This window comes from Alexandromys fortis, unplaced genomic scaffold, assembly GCF_014885135.2.
Source record: "Alexandromys fortis isolate MF-2015 unplaced genomic scaffold, M_Fortis_MF-2015_v1.1 scaffold_21, whole genome shotgun sequence".
In the NCBI taxonomy this organism is placed as follows: Eukaryota; Metazoa; Chordata; class Mammalia; order Rodentia; family Cricetidae; genus Alexandromys; species Alexandromys fortis.
The window spans coordinates 12,748,513-12,765,171 of record NW_026067905.1 but is presented as its reverse complement, the minus strand read 5'-3'; the positions used below and the strand labels follow the sequence as shown (position 1 = coordinate 12,765,171).

At 43.8% G+C, this 16,659-nt stretch overlaps 1 protein-coding gene across 1 annotated transcript in view; it reads right to left on the bottom strand.

The window, feature by feature from the left end:
• Positions 1-70: 70 nt before the first annotated feature.
• The window catches only part of Axdnd1 (axonemal dynein light chain domain containing 1), an 80,474-nt gene continuing 63,885 nt past the window's right edge, over positions 71-16,659 (bottom strand). Inside the window, exons 21-26 of the mRNA XM_050135123.1 lie at positions 14,835-14,957; positions 11,282-11,386; positions 8,159-8,241; positions 6,822-7,111; positions 4,648-5,497; positions 71-179 (exon numbers count right to left, since the gene is read on the bottom strand). Coding sequence (XP_049991080.1) covers positions 5,430-5,497; positions 6,822-7,111; positions 8,159-8,241; positions 11,282-11,386; positions 14,835-14,957 — 669 coding nt within the window. The 3' untranslated portion in view covers positions 71-179; positions 4,648-5,429. The remainder of the gene's footprint in view (positions 180-4,647; positions 5,498-6,821; positions 7,112-8,158; positions 8,242-11,281; positions 11,387-14,834; positions 14,958-16,659) is intronic.

Here is a 16,659-nt window from a genome sequence, read left to right as displayed (position 1 = left end):
CATATCCCACTCACATGCAGAAAGAAATAAGTACAGGATGCTTAGCTGCTTGAGTTCAGCTCCGTTTATCCACTCATCCAGTCCAGGGCTTCCCTCCTAGGGAATGGTGTCGCCTGTTGCGGGCTGGATCTTCCTACACTGATTAATTCCAGGGTCCAGCCTCTGCTTGGGTTCAGGACCTGAAGTGGGGAAGGGACATCGGCACAAGGAAAACTTCTGACCACCAGGTGGATTGCTCTCAAGTGGTCCAGAATAGCCCAGGCCTTCTTTGTTTATACTTAAACAGAGTTTTTCTTACCTGGGTTACATGAACAGCTTTATTATCGGCTTCTACTTAACTTTAATACATCACAAAATCATGCGCATTATGAAAGCCCCCATTGTTTCCCTTTATGCTTCACCAAATACACCTTCCCACCCTGCATAACCTTATTCTAGACAGAGTTCAGCGTTTTCCAGGCTTAACTAAATATGGAGCCAGACACATCCTGCTCTCCCAGCACTTATGCCAGCTGGCAGCTACTTGCGGTTACAAAGTTAAAAGGTAATAGACATAGGTGCAATGCTTTAAGAACAACAATATTCAAACCAGACAACTCTTTCGTGTCTGCAAGATATATCTTTATGCAGCTCCTTTTTCTCCAAGAGGGTCTGATGACTCTCCCTGTAAAAGGCAGACTTTGGCAAGCACTCTTTCCCTTTCTCACTACACTGTACTTCTTCCTGTGTGTGGTAAAGATGGATCTGTCACCCCACATTTTGCATTGTATTCTTCCCATTGGAGCATACCACATCCTGCCATTGATTCTATGCTTGGTGTCCAGGGAATTTACTCTCAACAGATGGCACTATGTGTATTTCCAAGGTCTTTTCCTGTTCTGCATATGCATGCCTTACTCTCCTTCCAGAACTGTGAGGCATGGCTAATGTTCCAAGTGTTGCTTTCTCTTACGTAATTAACTATTTCTGTTGAGTCAGAAAAGTTCCAGGATTGGGAGTTGTGGTTAGAAATTCCAGATAAGAGATTTGAAAAGCATTAGTCCTCTTTTGAATCTTAGGGGAACATATCTGAGAAAGAAGAGAATTTTCAGGGAAAATTACAGCTATTGTATGTGTGACTGAGAAAAAGTAAAACTAAAACCACCCAAAGAATCACCAGCATAATGAGAGAGAAAAGAGCCTGCAAGCTGCATGAATTTTGCAAATTCCTATGCTGTCTCGTAGACTGCTGGTCCTTGTCAAGTATGAGTCCGTTTCCACACTACCTTGCTCCACAGAAACCCATTGAACAGGTAGTCATATGCTGATCCGAGACTAGGCTGCACGGCTCCTGACAGATTCCCTTAAAACAGTCCCTTACAGTCATGCCCACAAAACAATCTAATGGAGATAATTCCTCATTAATTTTTCTTAGATTATTCTAGGTTATTTCAAGTTGGAAAACAAAGCTATCCATCATATCTACATAGTAATACCCTGTCTCAAAGCCAACAACAAAAATAGTCACTTGTGCCAACGTTTCAAAAAGTAACTAAGGCCGGGCGGTGGTGGCGCACGCCTTTAATCCCAGCACTCGGGAGGCAGAGGCAGGCGGATCTCTGTGAGTTCAAGACCAGCCTGGTCTACAGAGCTAGTTCCAGGACAGGCTCCAAAGCCACAGAGAAACCCTGTCTCGAAAAAAAAAAAAAGTAACTAAGGCCTAGAGCAGTGGTTTTCAATCTTCCTAATGCTACAGCCCTTTAATATAGTTCCTCATGTAGTGGTGACCCTAGCCATAAAATTATTTTTGTTATTACTTCATAACCATTTTGCTGTTGTGAATTATAATGTCAATAACTGTTTTCTGATGGTCTTAGGTGACCACAGGTTATAGAGGTTATGGAGAAATGGTTCTTATGTATGGTTACCTAACCCTAATGCCTTCCAACTTTAGCTCCTACTTGTATTCTGTTTGTGACACTTGTTTCAGACACAGGCATACTTCAGACATTTTTATATCAAGTCCTAACTGTCATGTACAGTGTACTTCAATGTATACAACTATGTGTTGGAGAATTCCCTTACTGGTAAGAAGTTATGCTGATAATCAGCCAGGGGCATGTGTCAGGATGCTATCCTTCGTGTGATACAGATCTTGTGGATATCAGAGTCACTGCTGACAGTAGGGAATGGTAGGGCACAGAAAGGACAGCTATGGGCACTTTCATACTTTGCATTATAAAGACACACTGTACCCGGTACTGTAGAAAGGAATCTGGACATGCATAGCACGGGTAGCACATGTACCCTGCTAACGGTCTGTTCAGTTAACCACCCCTCCACAGCCCAGGTGCTCCTGGAGAACACTCTCGACACCAACACACTAACCTAGAGTTTCAAGAAGCGTGGGAGCCCAGACATCTGCAGAATGAGGGAAAAATACAAGGAATGACGGCGAGAGGAGGACAGACATCTGCCATGAGTCTCAAAAATGTCACTGACCTCCTGACCAGAGGGGGGAGACTGAGTCTGGTATGATTGGCTGACAGCCTCTCCCCCCCATCTCCTCTTCTCCCTGTATAATCTGTTAGAGATAAGATTGAACATGGGTCTGAGATTTCAATCTGCTGTCATCTCAGATTGCTTGCTCACTGAATAAAGTAAAGTTTTACAGCTTAAATCTTGTTTCTCTGTTGACTTCCATGACAGGCAACATAAACCAACTTCCATTTTTCCCTTGGAAATGGTGAGCTATGGAAGGCTAAGCCTGGCTGGAGGAAGTGGGTAGGTGAGGTCATGCCTTTGAGAGGTATATTTTATCCCTGGCCCCTTCCAGTTACTCCCAGCACCTATTCACCTTGATATGAATAGTTTCTACCATATGCTTCCACCACCATGGTATTCTACCTCACCTCAAGCCCAAGTAGACCAGCCAGCCCTGGACTGAAACCATGAGCCAAAAAACAAACGAAACCTTTCTTTCTGTTAAGACATTTTTCTCAATCATTTGTCATAGGGCCACAAGGCAGCCAATCAGTTTCTTCTCTACTAGAGATGAGGTCAGCCTGACTGTGTCTGCCCATCTGACTGTCTGCCTTTACACAAGGGGCCTCAATAGCCTGATGCCAGGGATGGACAACAAAGAGTTCTTCCCTATACAATGAGTGACAGACCCAAGAAAGTACAGCAAGGTCTGAAAGGCTGCAAAACTTCCCAAAAAACATTTAGCTGTCAACTTGACACATCTAGAGTTTCCCAAGAAGAAAGTCTACACCAAGAGATTACCCAGATCAGTCTGGCCTGCGTATATGTCTGTGTATGTAACTTCATTGTCCAGTCCACAGCGGGCAGGTGGCCCTTCGCTAGAGAAGAAAGCTAGCTAAGCGTAAGTCAATGAGAGCCAGCAAGCAGCATTCCTCCATGGTTTCTACTTCAAATTCTTGCCTGGCTTCCTGCCATAATTTCCCTCGATGATAGACTCTGAAATGGGAGTGAAAGCCAAAATAAGCCCTGCTCCATCCCACCCTCCCCCTTTTAGTCAGAGTTTTATCACAACAGAAAGGAATCTCGAACAGCATCTGTGGTATATCTGTGGTACAGTATTTGACCATGAGATAGACACCCTCTCTTTTGGGAACCCGAGACATTGACATAATAAGGCAAAGATGGAAGAAATGACTGGAATTTGTTACACAGTAATCTGGGATGAGAGGGTAAAACAATGATTACACCAGAGAACTCCCAAAGGTGCTGTGGTCACCAGCCTCATCCTAGTTTCTAAAGATTTCAATTACTTGAGCTCCCCCAAATCCTATCAATAAATTATCCTGCAAAAGTAGACTTATAACCAACTCATAAAGTTCTGGATACAAAAGATCCCATTATAATCAGGGTGGCAGTAGATATACCTGATGGGATTGATATGATTTGACATTCTAAGGGCCAGCCTTGTTGTTGCTGTTTTGGGGTTTTTTATTTTGTTTTGTTTTTGGTTTATTCAAGACAGGGTTTCTCTGTAGCTTTTGGGTCTGTTCGCCTATTCTGGAACTCATTCTGTAGACCAGGATGCCTCAAATTCACTGAAATCCACCTGCTTCTGCCTCCCAAGTGCTGGGATTAAAGGTGTGCACCACCACTTCCTGGTAAGGACAAGGTTCTTGTGTTCAAAGATAGGATCTACTAATTTGTATGGGAATGCCCATTCATTCCTATGGAATAGAAAATTAATAAAAATTATTCTAGAATTATGCAGAACTGAAAAGTTCCAGATTTGCTGGTGTCGTCAAGGGATGTCTTTCAGAAGAAGGAAAGCAGGGCTCTGGGCTAGCAGGTCGAAGCTATAAGCAACAGCTTTGGCTTTGGCCATCAGTTGGGCCATGAACACACCCAACTGTCTGAAGAATTTCATGTATTCTTTCTTATAAGCACAAAGTATAATTGACCCTTTCCAGTAGGCATGGGTAACTCCTAAGCAATGTTGATCCCATCCCTCATACTCTTCTGGTGGCCAGGTTGGGGACTCTGGAGTCAGTAGGTTTCTGAGGATGAACAATCAGACAAAAGTCTGAAAGTCTAGGAGAGAAAGCCAAAGGGACAGCAGTCATATGGAACAAAACAATACAGACATCTTCCCAGCGATGATCAAGTCCAAGAGATAAGCAAACTCACTCAAGCAGGCCAGAGGCCGTGTAGTAAGGAGCCCCACAGAGCAACAGCCTCAGTATCCATTTGTCATTCACAGCGTGCGTTTACAGGAAAGGCCATCTTCCGTGCCTGTATAGACTTAGGGACATAGAAAGTACAAATGGATGAGGTTGTCAAAAAAAGAACACAGAGACTCTGAAGAGCCTCCAGCAACACAGAAAGCCATGGAAGCCATGGAAGCCATGGACGCCATGGCTGGGCAGTCTGACACCATCCAGATCTGTGGAATCAGGAAGGCTGATAACCTTCCTGAGGCTCAGTCCCATTTTCTGAGAAACGGGATTAAGAGCCTCTCCCCACACCTAGCTAGAGGATTGTTAGGACCAGAGAGATCATAGGGTGCCTGAAATCAGGAAACTCAAATCTGTGGCTGCAATCTAAGTGGCTGAGCAGGACCCTCTCTGCTGAGTCAAAGACTTCCTGCTTCCTTCCACCCGAGCTGAGTTGCTGCAGCATTTTCTTCATAGAGACGAACACTTTTCACAGAACTCTCGGGAAAGCAACTGAAGAGGCCTACACACTTTTGCATAGACTGTTTTTAATCTGGCAAGTAAACTCACATATGAATCCTTATGGCCTCTGCCATGCTTCTAAAGAAACATCTTCTTGGCTTGGATAGCATGGCTTTTCTAATGGCTGTTGCTAGGGAGTCTGTTGGTGTGAGCTGTGTTGCCAACTCCACAGCTCAGCAGTATCTCCACATGCTCAGGGGCATGGCCACTGTGACCCCTAGGCTCTTAAGGAAGCTATTTGGGTTTGGGCTTAGGTTTAGTTCGGCTTCCAGGCCTAGAAGGATCATCCTTGGACTGTGCTTCTAAAAAGACAAAACCAGAATATTGTTAGTGACTGATGTCTTATATGCACTAAAGGCTCTTAACTCTAAAAGCTGGTTTTTAATTCAATTTGACCTGGGTAAGTCCAATCCAACTAGTCACCCTAAACTGATTATTGAGATTCAGAAAGTTTCCCAACATTTATGTGTTGCCAGCTAACTCCTTGATTTCTAGGTCCTGGGATAAAGGATTCTACAGGCAAGTAACGAAGAAGGGAATGTTCAAACAGAGTGAGTTCCGTATTCTCCTCTGTTCGCTCCCACATCCCTCTGCCATCTCCTGCCCTTGCTCTCCAGCCTCCCACACACACCATATGAGATGTACCCTGGGGATGGGGACAAGGAGGCCTCTGGTCATCGAGCCTGCTCTCCCTAGAATAGCCATTAAAGGGTGACCAACTGTGAAGGGAAGGTGACAGAGGCTGTCTTAAGGATTCAGCTGGAGAAGCTGAGTGTCATCTCCACCTTTGTTTGCAGGCTGTACTGAGGGGGGGAGGGTACATGCTATGGTGTACTTGTGGGAGTGAGAAGGCAGTTTTGTACAGTCCTCTCTCTCCTCTCTCTCCTCTCTCTCTCTCTCTCTCTCTCTCTCTCTCTCTCTCTCTCTCTCAACCTTATCATGAGTTCTAGGGACTGAAATTGAGTCATTAGTATTGTGCCTAAGTGGTTTAGACACTGAGCCATCTTGCCTGTCATAGTTACTTATTTTTAAGATGGTGTCTTGCTTTTTCCCAGACTGGTGTCAAATTCATGAGATCAAAGCAATGTTCTAGCCTCAGCCTCCTGAGTATCTGGGACACAGGTACACACCACAACATCCAAATCATTTCTTCAGAATGAAATTATTAGAAGCAAATGCAAGCTTTAAAGGAATGGCTATATGTACTATCAGATTTTACAGATGTTTTCTCATAAGTATATTTATAAAACTCTATTGCTACTTTTTTGTATGTGAGTGGTATATACATGTTTGTGCAGTATATGTATATGTGTAGGGTGCAAGCATGCATGTGTGAGTGGTATACACATGTTTGTGGGTACATGCGTAGGGAGCACTCACCTGTGCATGTGTGGAGGCCAGAGGCCAGAGTGTCACCCTCTGTCACTCTCCATTTATTTTTTCAAACTTTAGTATTTTGTGTGTATGTTGTGTGCACATGCACACATGGTGGGATGCACACACGTGTATTGTGTTTGTGTGTGTGGAACTTGCCCATGATAAATGAATAAACATAGAGAGCTCGTGCTCTTCTAGAATGCTGTGTGCAGTCAAGTCTTCTTCAGAAAATGCAGAAGGCCGTCTCACCTTTCTTTGCATGCTTTGGGGATTTTTTCCCTTGTCTGTGTTCCTCTCCTTCTTGGCTCCCCTCTTTTTGTTCAGATTCCTGTTCCTCTTCCTCTTCCTCTTCCTCCTCCTCCTCCTCCTCTTCTCCCTCCTTGTGGCTTTCTATTTTTACACGTGAGTCCTTTCTGGCTTTCTTGGTCATTTCTTCTAATTCCTTCTCTAGATCTCTGTTTTTTATGAGAGTGTGATGAAGCTTCTCATTCACCTCGTCAAACTTCTCCTCTGCCTGTCTGGCTCTGCTGTCAATCTGTCTGATGAGGACGAAGTCCAGGGAAATACAACAGAACAGAGAAGGGTAAAAATATACCCTTCCTTTACACAGAAACTCGTGTGAAAACTGCCATGGGGAAGATGAAATCAAGAGAAACGGGGACATTGGTGGTGAATGGAGAATCAAGGGCCTAGGGGTTACTCCAGGTGACAGCTAAAGTTACACTGTCACTTAAGAATACAACATAGCACTGGATGGTGGTGACACACGCCTTTAATCCTAGCACTTGGAAGGCAGAGGCAGATGGATCTCAGTTGATCTCAAGACCACCCTGGTCTACAAAGCAAATTCCTGGACCAGCCAGGTCTGTTACCCAGAGAAACCCTGTCAAAAAATAATAACAGAATGTAGTTCTCATTTTTTAGTGAGATCTGACTTTGCTATATTTGGATTCCCCATTAATAGCCAGAGAATCTTCATCAGTAGTTCATTTTAGTTTCACATTATTGATAGAACTCAGCAAAACCCGATAATGTCTCTTCTTTTCTAACACCTCTAAAAACAGAATTTACAATCAAGAAAGCCAGTTGACATTGTGCTTTATACTTACGAGAGTACATTTAGGACTGGGGAGAGGGCTCAGTGGGTAAAAGTACTGCCTGACTACCTGAGTTCAGTCCCTGAACCCACACAGATATAGACACAAGCACACATACACACAATCATCAGCCACTGTTGTCCTTTCAACCCTGGGTGGTATAATTTCTTTCTCAAGCACAATGCTTTCTCCAAGTTCCATTCTTTTCCTTAAGTCTTCTCCTAAAAATCCACTGACTTGGATCACTACTCGTTCCTTTCCTGACAAATGTACACATTGCGAATCTCCGCACCAGCTCCCATCCCCATGGTGGCTTAAGAAGGGGCTTTCTTTCCACAACAGCGGAGTTCACTGCCTCTAGACAAAGATTTTCAGTTGCTCATCCGACCAAAACCAGCAGGACAAAGGAAAGCTAGGACATGTGCATTGTCAGCCAAGCTCCTGGCCCACAGTCTTCATCCTCTTACCGTCATGGTACCTCATACTTACATAAGCTTCTCCTGCATGTGCTCAATTACAGTCATTACTTCAAGGTACTTCGGCTCCAATACACCTTTGCTAGCTGGTTCTCGCTGACAAAGAAAATATCTGAGTGACTGAACTGAGAGTCCCAATAGTTAATAGTCTGTTTTCAAGAACTATCTAGAATCTTCTTTTCTATTGCTCATATTTATATAGTAGATGATTATTCATAAGCCTAACATCCAAAAGACCAGACATTGTCTGCAACCAAATAGCACAGCAAATTCTAAATTATTCATACTGCATGCAGATGTGATAGACATTAGTGTAGAAAAAGGTAGGAGAAACAGTAATAAAAGGAAATGTGGAAATGCTTTAAGTAAACATGTTTCTCTAACGAATCAAATTAAAGAAAGTTACTCACAGTTATTAATAATTTGCTGCTAATAATTTCACTTCACATATATCATTGTCATTCCTTAGGGATGACATAATTGTTTAAAAGTATAAATCGTGCTGGGCAGAGAAAATGTAGGCCTAGGGTTTGAATACTGATTTAGAAGCAGCAAAGCAGGCCACTGCCTGGAGCACATCGTATCCGTGCTTCCTTTTGCTCTTCCACCCGAGTGTATGAGAGAGATAAACATGGACGCATGGCTCGTAAAGGTGCATTGGACTCTTCTTGCCTGTGCCCGTACACTGTACCTTTAGGCTGGTCTCTGTCTGAGACCTTCTACCTTCGGCATTTGGGCTCACTCTTCCCAGCTTTCCAAAGGGGATTTGGACTGAACTTCAGGCCTGAAGGGCCTCTGAAAAGGTACGGGTCCAGACCTGCCTCTTGTGGATGCAGCTTTCTGCACCCGACTCCCTGCCAGACTTTGTTCCCTGTCTGTTTAGGACATACCTTTCTGGAGCCAGGTACTTTAAGGGCCCTTTCCTATCATTGTTATAAATCTACAAATTAGTCTCTCTCTTTTGTTTGGTTTTGGTTTTTTTTTTTTTTTTTTTGTTTGTCTGTTTTTGGAGACAGGATTTCTCCTGTCTGTCCTGGAACCCCAGTGTAGACCAGGCTGGCCTTGAACTCACAGAGATCTGCCTACCTCTACCTCCCAAGTGCTAGGATTAAAGGTGTGTACCACCACCACCCTGCAACTCACTGCTCTTAATATTTATTCTTGGGGTATATAGTATTACAATATGAAAATTTATACCAGTCCTTGAGCCCAAATAATGGACAAGGGGAGAATTCTAATCTTGGGTTGAGAATATTGCTGAGCCCAAGTCTGTCTCCAATTTGCTTTTCTAAGGGTACTCATATGATCCAGCAAAACTCATGATATGCTTGTAGCTCTATGGGCAGTCGGGACCCAAGAATTTAAGATGACCGTTCGGCAGCCTGCTTCTAGTGTGCTGCTTGCTGGCTAGAGTTGCTGTGCTCCAGGCAGCCCTCTTCCTACAGCTGAGCACATGCATTAAGACAGTGTAGCTGTCTGGTAGTGCCTGCTGAATTTAAAGCGTCCGTCTCTTCCCCATAACTGCAATCTCAGAGTCTGAGCTGATTGCTCTGTAATGAGATGCTGGGATGATTGTGACATGGTGAGGATCCCGGATGCTGCTAAAGGCTCTCGGAATTGATGGAACTGAACCATCCCTGGAAGCAAGAGTAACCTTTCCCAGGGAGGAGAAGCAGGTAGTGCTGCTCAGTGGGTCTGAAATGTCCCCTCAAAGGGCATACACTAAAGGCCTCGTTCCCAGGTGATAAAGTATAGGACAGATGGAGATTTTAGGGGCCAGTCTCACTGGTGGCATGCTTTACAGGGCATACTTAAGCATCTTTTTCTCTTCCTCATCCTCCTTTTCTTTCCTCTCTCCCACCTGCGCTCTCTCTCTCTCTCTCTCTCTCTCTCTCTCTCTCTCTCTCTCTCTCTCTCTCTCTCTCTGTGTGTATGTGTGTGTGTGTCACACCACCACAGCACTGGCACAATGAAGCTGAGTGACAATGGGCTGAAGCCAGGAGCCAATCAAATCTTCCTTCCTTTCAGTTGGCCTTCTCGGGCATTGTGTCACAGGGATAAAAGCTGACCGAGACAGGTTGCATCCCAGAGCCGTGAGGTCCATCCTAACTGGTTTTCTGCTTTGCCCACAAGCTACAGACTTCTAGCTCCCCTCTGCTTCCTGCCCATCTCCAAAGCTGGATCCCGACATCTCCTCTGGATGGAACAGCAGGGTTTTTACTTCAGGGAAACAAGTTCAAGGAAGAACAGCTTTGCCTGGGACTGGCGGTTCTGCATTTTCTTTTTAAAGAACTTGCCTTATATCTCTCTGTTCTGTTTGTACTGCCACTTCTTAAATCTGCCTCAGTGGTGATGGCAGATGCCAAGAATTATTTCAGAAACTTCTTACAGGACTCCACTCAGGAAAATGTGCTTATAATCCCCCATGTACTCCTTGCCCCGACTGTGCCCTACAACGACTTCTCTGAGTTCTTTCCACCATGGGTGGGGTTTATTGCCTACAAGGTCCTTGGATAAACTCACTGTGAATCCTCTCTACTCTAGGCCTGACCTCCACCTACATGCTCTAAGTACCATCCTCCACCAGGCTGACATAGCTCCTCAGTCCCGGGTACAGCCACCTAGGCATATGACTCACACCTCCTAACAACTGAAAGACTCTTGATTTGAGGGTTGAGAAATTTGATAACATACGTTGATTCCTCTCTCCCAACCCAGAAAAATACACACATGGACATGCACATAAAGTGTAGCAGCAAATTTCAGGAGACTGATGGGATGAGCCCCCGCCCCTAGACTCCAAAAGCAATGTGTTCTGCAGTGCCATAGAAGCCCATCAAGAGCTGACCTCAGTCTACCACGGTCCTAGAATGAGTTTTCTATGAAGACACAGAGAAGGGAATGAGTGGGGTTGTTTTTTGTTGTTGTTTTGTTTTGTTTTTGTAAAGTCAATATGGAAAAATAAGAGTCTTCTAAAGCTTGTGCTAGAAGAAGAAGAAAAAAAAAACTCTGCAAAATATACTAAGCCGGAGCCACCTGAGAGGAAATAAAGGCACTAAAAGTTAGATCCATAATGTTTTCAAAGAACATTAAGGAGTAGCTCTTAAGATTTCCTAGCTGAGTTTTAGTTACATACCCAGGATGAAAATATATCTTCTTCAAGCAGAGGTTTGCAATGAATATTTTCATCTCTCCCAATGTATCGAATGGTTTGTTCATTTTCTGTAGAAACTGAAGGTTCCTAGAGCATGGAAAAACCAAGGACTTGTTAGCCAGCTGACATGTGTCACACAGCAGAGCACTCCATTTGTCTCCATCGCATAGACAATGTTTGAAGGCCTGCTCCAAACATAGGCAAAGTGGGGATGGGGTGGGGACAGGAGAAAATGGGTATGATCAAAACAAAGAGCTGCATCCAGCCCTTGAGAACTGTGACGGCTATTCTTGGTTGTCAACTTGACCCCATCTGGAATCAGCTAATACCCAATACCTCTGTGATGGGATTTTGTTGATTAAGTCATTTGAAGTAGGAAGACCCAGGTTTTTTTTTTTTAACATTTTTTATTTATTTTTTGTGTCTTTTATATCATGCATCTCAATCCCATTCATTTTCCTGTCTCTTCATATCTGCCCTCTGCCCTTGAAACACACTCCCAAAATAGAATAAAATTTAAGAGAAAAGAAGAAAAAAGAAAAGAAAAAAAAAGGGGGAAATCTCATCACAGAAGCTGTAGTGTGATACACTGAATCACACAGTAAACCCTTTTATTTATACATCTTTACTTGCAAATGTTCATTGCAAAGAGTCATTGGTCTGGTTCAAGGACTGTGGTTTTTGCTACAGTATTGATGATGGATCCTCACTGGGCCTCTTGAGTGCTGCAGCTGGTGAGGGGGCAGGGCAGCTCTCCCACTCTTATGACCACTCGGCCATCTCTCCTACCCACTACAGGAGGCAGGGTCTGGTGAGGCATCTCTCCCCTTCCCATACTACCACATGGCAGATGAGGGCAGGGCCAGATCTCCTGCACTCATGTATGTTCTCCAGATGGTTCACTGGTAGGTACCCTGGCAATAGGGACTGTGCTGCCCAGGTAGATACAGGGCCTGTTCTCCCAAGGGCTGCAGCTGGTGACAGGCAGGAGCAGCTCTCCCACCTGCCTCAGGCACAGAGGGGCAGAGAGCAGGGCATCTCTCCTCTGTCCATGCCACCATGTGGCAGATGAGCGGCAGGACCAGATATCTCATGCTCATGTTCGGGGGCAGTTCACCTGCAGCACACCCCCCCCATAAACAGGGTCAACTCTACTGTGCTGCCCAGACAAGTGTTGTAGCTAATAAAGGGGAGCGTCAGCTCCTTGGCCAACTGGAGGTGGTAGGGGTGAAGGGGAGGAGGTACCAGCTACACCCCTCTCACCCCTCAGGGCTGGCTCACCCACACCCTATCTACAGGGTCATCTCTACCATGCTATCTAGGCAAGGTGCAGGGCCTGTTCTCCTGAGTGCAGCAGCTGGTGAGGGGCTGGGTCAGGTCCCCCACCTGCTACAGGTGGCGAGGGGAGGAGGGTAGGTATCCTTCCCTCACTCACACCACCACATGGAAACATGAAAAGGCCACAACCTGCACTCCTATTCTCAAGCCTTCAGAGCCGGCTCTGATCTGGGCCACATGGAAGAAGCAAGTTTCCCTCTTTGCCTGTTTGCTCTTGCTCTTGCTAGCAAGTCCATTCCTTGGCCAGTATTAGAACCTCCTTCTTCAGGATTCCAGGGAATACTGAAGACCAGTTGAGACATGACTGGACTACCACTGAACTCTTGGATCTCCCACTGGTGGATGGCCATTGTTGGAACACAGACGATAAGCCATTCTAATAAGTCTCATATATATATGAACATACACATAAAGTGTAGCAGCAAATTTCTGAAGGCTGATGGGATGAGCCCACCATAGACTCCTAAGTAATATGTTCTGCAGCAAAATAGAAGCCCATCAAGGGCTGACCTAAGTCTACCATGCCCCAGAATGAACTTTCTATGGAGACATAGAGAAGAGAATGAGAAGGTTTTTTTTTATAAAGTCAAGATGGAAAAATAGGATGTGTGTGTGTATATATACATATATATATATATATATATATATATCCCTAATCCTAACTCTTAACCATAGAATATATATGACTCCTATTTTTCCATCTTTATAAAAAAGCATATATATATATATATATATACATTTTATAAGCTCTGCTCCTATAGAACCCCTGATATAGAACCCCTGACTAACACAGAAACTTAGCACAGCAGGAAAGGCAAAGGCAGATAATAAGATGAACAGTCATGATGACTGTTAGCCTGTATTCAAAGGGCTGTATGTTCACACAAAGGGGCCCTGATCACGGAAAAATATATATTTGACAATTGAATCAATACTTATGAAATAGAGAAGAAAGGGCCTGAAGTAAATTTACAGATGGTGATAACTTTAATATTCTCTATAAATAAATGGAAAAGGAAAATTATATGGTCTTCCATATACCAAGCACTTTGTCAAAAAATGAAACAGAAAATGCTTGAAGACAGGGAGGGCTGGGCGCTATACATAATTTTGTTCTGTAGTTTTGCTTTATTGTGACTAAAGACCTACAATAGAGTTCAGGGTCAAAGCAACATTTTTTCTAAAATCTTTGCTTATTATTATTCATGAATGGGAGCGTGCATGCGTGAAGGAAGAACAACTTCACGGAGTCAGTTCTTTCCTTCCACCTTTATGTGGGTTCTGGAGATCAAGCTCAGATTGACCACCATTTTGCAAGGCCCTATGACAACACTTAAACCATGTGAGGAGGCATACATCAAGATATGTGGAGACCATCAGGCAAGCACGGGCTCTAAATCAGAGACAGTAGCGATCAGTCCAGGCATTGGTGAGGGCTCTTCTGCCACAATCATCTGTGTTTGATTGCTGATTCTGCCATTAGAAACTATATGATTTTAGGTAAATTTGTCAACATTTCAGAACTGAAGTTTCCTATCTGTAAAATGAGACAATGTATACCCTAAGTTGTTATCCTGGGCAACATGCACAACTTGGAACTCATAATCTACACTCAGTCACTAGTAATGTCATTGTATTATCACTACTGTAAATGTACAGCTGGGTTTTTACTGCCACAGATTTGTCAGCAGGAGTAGAGAGAGTCCGAGCAATGAGAAGTTAGAGATGGGGAAGAAGGAAAGGGCCGTAGGGAAGCTGAAGCAGAGGCAAAGGGAGACCTAGCGATGCAGGGAGATAAAAGCAGCAGCAGGGAGTGAGGTGGGCGGCGTGAATGCCAGCGAGAGGCAATGAATGAAGCTAATGAGAACACTGGGATTTAGGAAAAAGAAAATCCCAGGATCAGTATCGCTGGAGGTGTGGCTGTATCTGGATGGGAAGAGGGAGGTTGACTGGGTCACTCCAGGAAACCCGCTTCCACTTCTGTGTCTGATAGAGGGGAGGGAAAACCATGCTGAAGAATCACATCATTTCCGCCTGGCTTCCCGGCCGCTTGGCTGTTTGACTTTGTTTTGTTTTGAGACAAGGTCTCGCTGTGTTGCCAGGTCTTGAACTCCTAGGATCAAGTGGTCTCCTGGATCAGCCTCCCAGGCAGCTGAGATTGTAGGCACCCATTACTATGCCCAGCAAATAATCTTACCTGTTTTGTTACTTCTTCTTTTTCCTCCTTTTCTTGAATTTTAGGCTCCTTAATCTCAATTTCATCATCGTCATCATCACCAATAAAAGGTTTGTCTGGGTCAAGATAAATTTTTGTAGCTTCCTGTGCAATGTAACAGTATTATAATTGTAATTCAGATAGATATATATTAGCAGTTTCATAGTAAATGAGCACTGATCCCACAACCGAGTATTCTGCTATCAATAAGAACACAAAGGAGTTGAGGGGGTAAAGAGATGGCTCAGTGGCTGGCAACACATACTACTCCTGGCACCATGTCAGGTAGTTCATCACCAGAAGGAGCTACAGCTCCAGGAAGATCTGCTGGTCCTCCAGGTACCTGCACTCATGTGCACAAACCTACACATAGTAAGATAAAAAGTAAAATCTTTTAAAATAAAAAAAAAACACAAACGGTGGTAAGAATGATTCCTGTCCTCACAAAGCTTACCATTTTGCAGACAGTAGTCTTATGGATGAAGCATGGAACAGGACATCCAATCTACACCAAGTAGAGGACAGGGGGTAGAAGGCTGGTTAAGGAGGAGGCAGCTTTTCCTTGTCGTATGAAAAGGGGATAGAGGAAGGCACAGAAGCACTTAAGTGTGCACTATTAGCTCCAAGAAGAAAAGTGGTTTCATAAGACAGAACCTTTGAGACAAATGGACCAAAGACACACAACTGTAAGCCAGGACTTAACTGTCATGTCAGGAGACTTCATTATATCAGAAAGATGACAAAACATCCACAAGATGGCAAAAATTATTAATCTGATTTTCATTTTAAAACAATCATTCTCAAAATAGCAAAATAGATCAGAAAAAAAGGAAAAGAGAAAAATCCAAGGAGAGAATGAATACCGAGTCTGTAGCCATAGAGAGAAGGGTGATCCAGGAGACACGGAATGAGGAAGCAAACGGTTGGGGAAAGGCACATCTTAAGTGGTGCGTGCCTGATGGCTCATGCCACTAACATGGTGGTGCCATCCACGGAGGTAATGGACAAGGCTGAGGAGGCAGGTTTGGGAAGTGAAGGCTGTGTGCATTCAAGGCACTACTGGGAGAGCCAAGTGGAAATCTATGGATCTGGAGTCTAGAGAGAACAATTTGGGCTACATATTTAATAGTTGTGTACATGTAGTTAAAGCAAGAAAAATAAATCACATTTCCACATAAACTTGTGGAGCAGTACAAGAACTTAAGACAGAAACTAGTTACATAAAACTGTAGAGAAGAAGAAGGATTCCAAAGTAGCCTGAGAAGTCTGAGGGCCACCAGGAAAACCTCAAGAGAAAAGGGGTAATGGTGTCCCATGCCTTAAAGGGGCCTATTCAAATCCCGACAAAAACTCATGTATGTGAACCATACATCAGAGTGAGGGTGCGGAATGCCAAAGGCAAAAAGAAGGTCTTAAAAGTAGCCAGAGTATAAAGACGGGTTATCTTCAAACTGGCAGCTGCATTCTCCATCATTAGCTTTGTGAGAATCTCATGGAGGGAAAAGAAAGCCATTATAGAGTTGATTGTATGCACAGATAAAATTTTGAAGAATGAAGTTGAAACAAAGATATTTCAGACAAGCAAAAACTTGGTTTGCCACCAGTAGATAGATCCTCAGTTTTTTTTCTTTAAAAAAGAATTTTAAAGGTTAAAGCAGAAGAAAAAATAACTCCATACAGAAGGGCTGAAATTTCTGAGGGAACAATAAAGATATTAAATGGTGGGTCAGTCTACTGCTTTTAATTTTTACTGGTGTTTCCATTTTGGTGTGTGTGTGTATGTATGTGTGTGTGTGTGTATATTTCT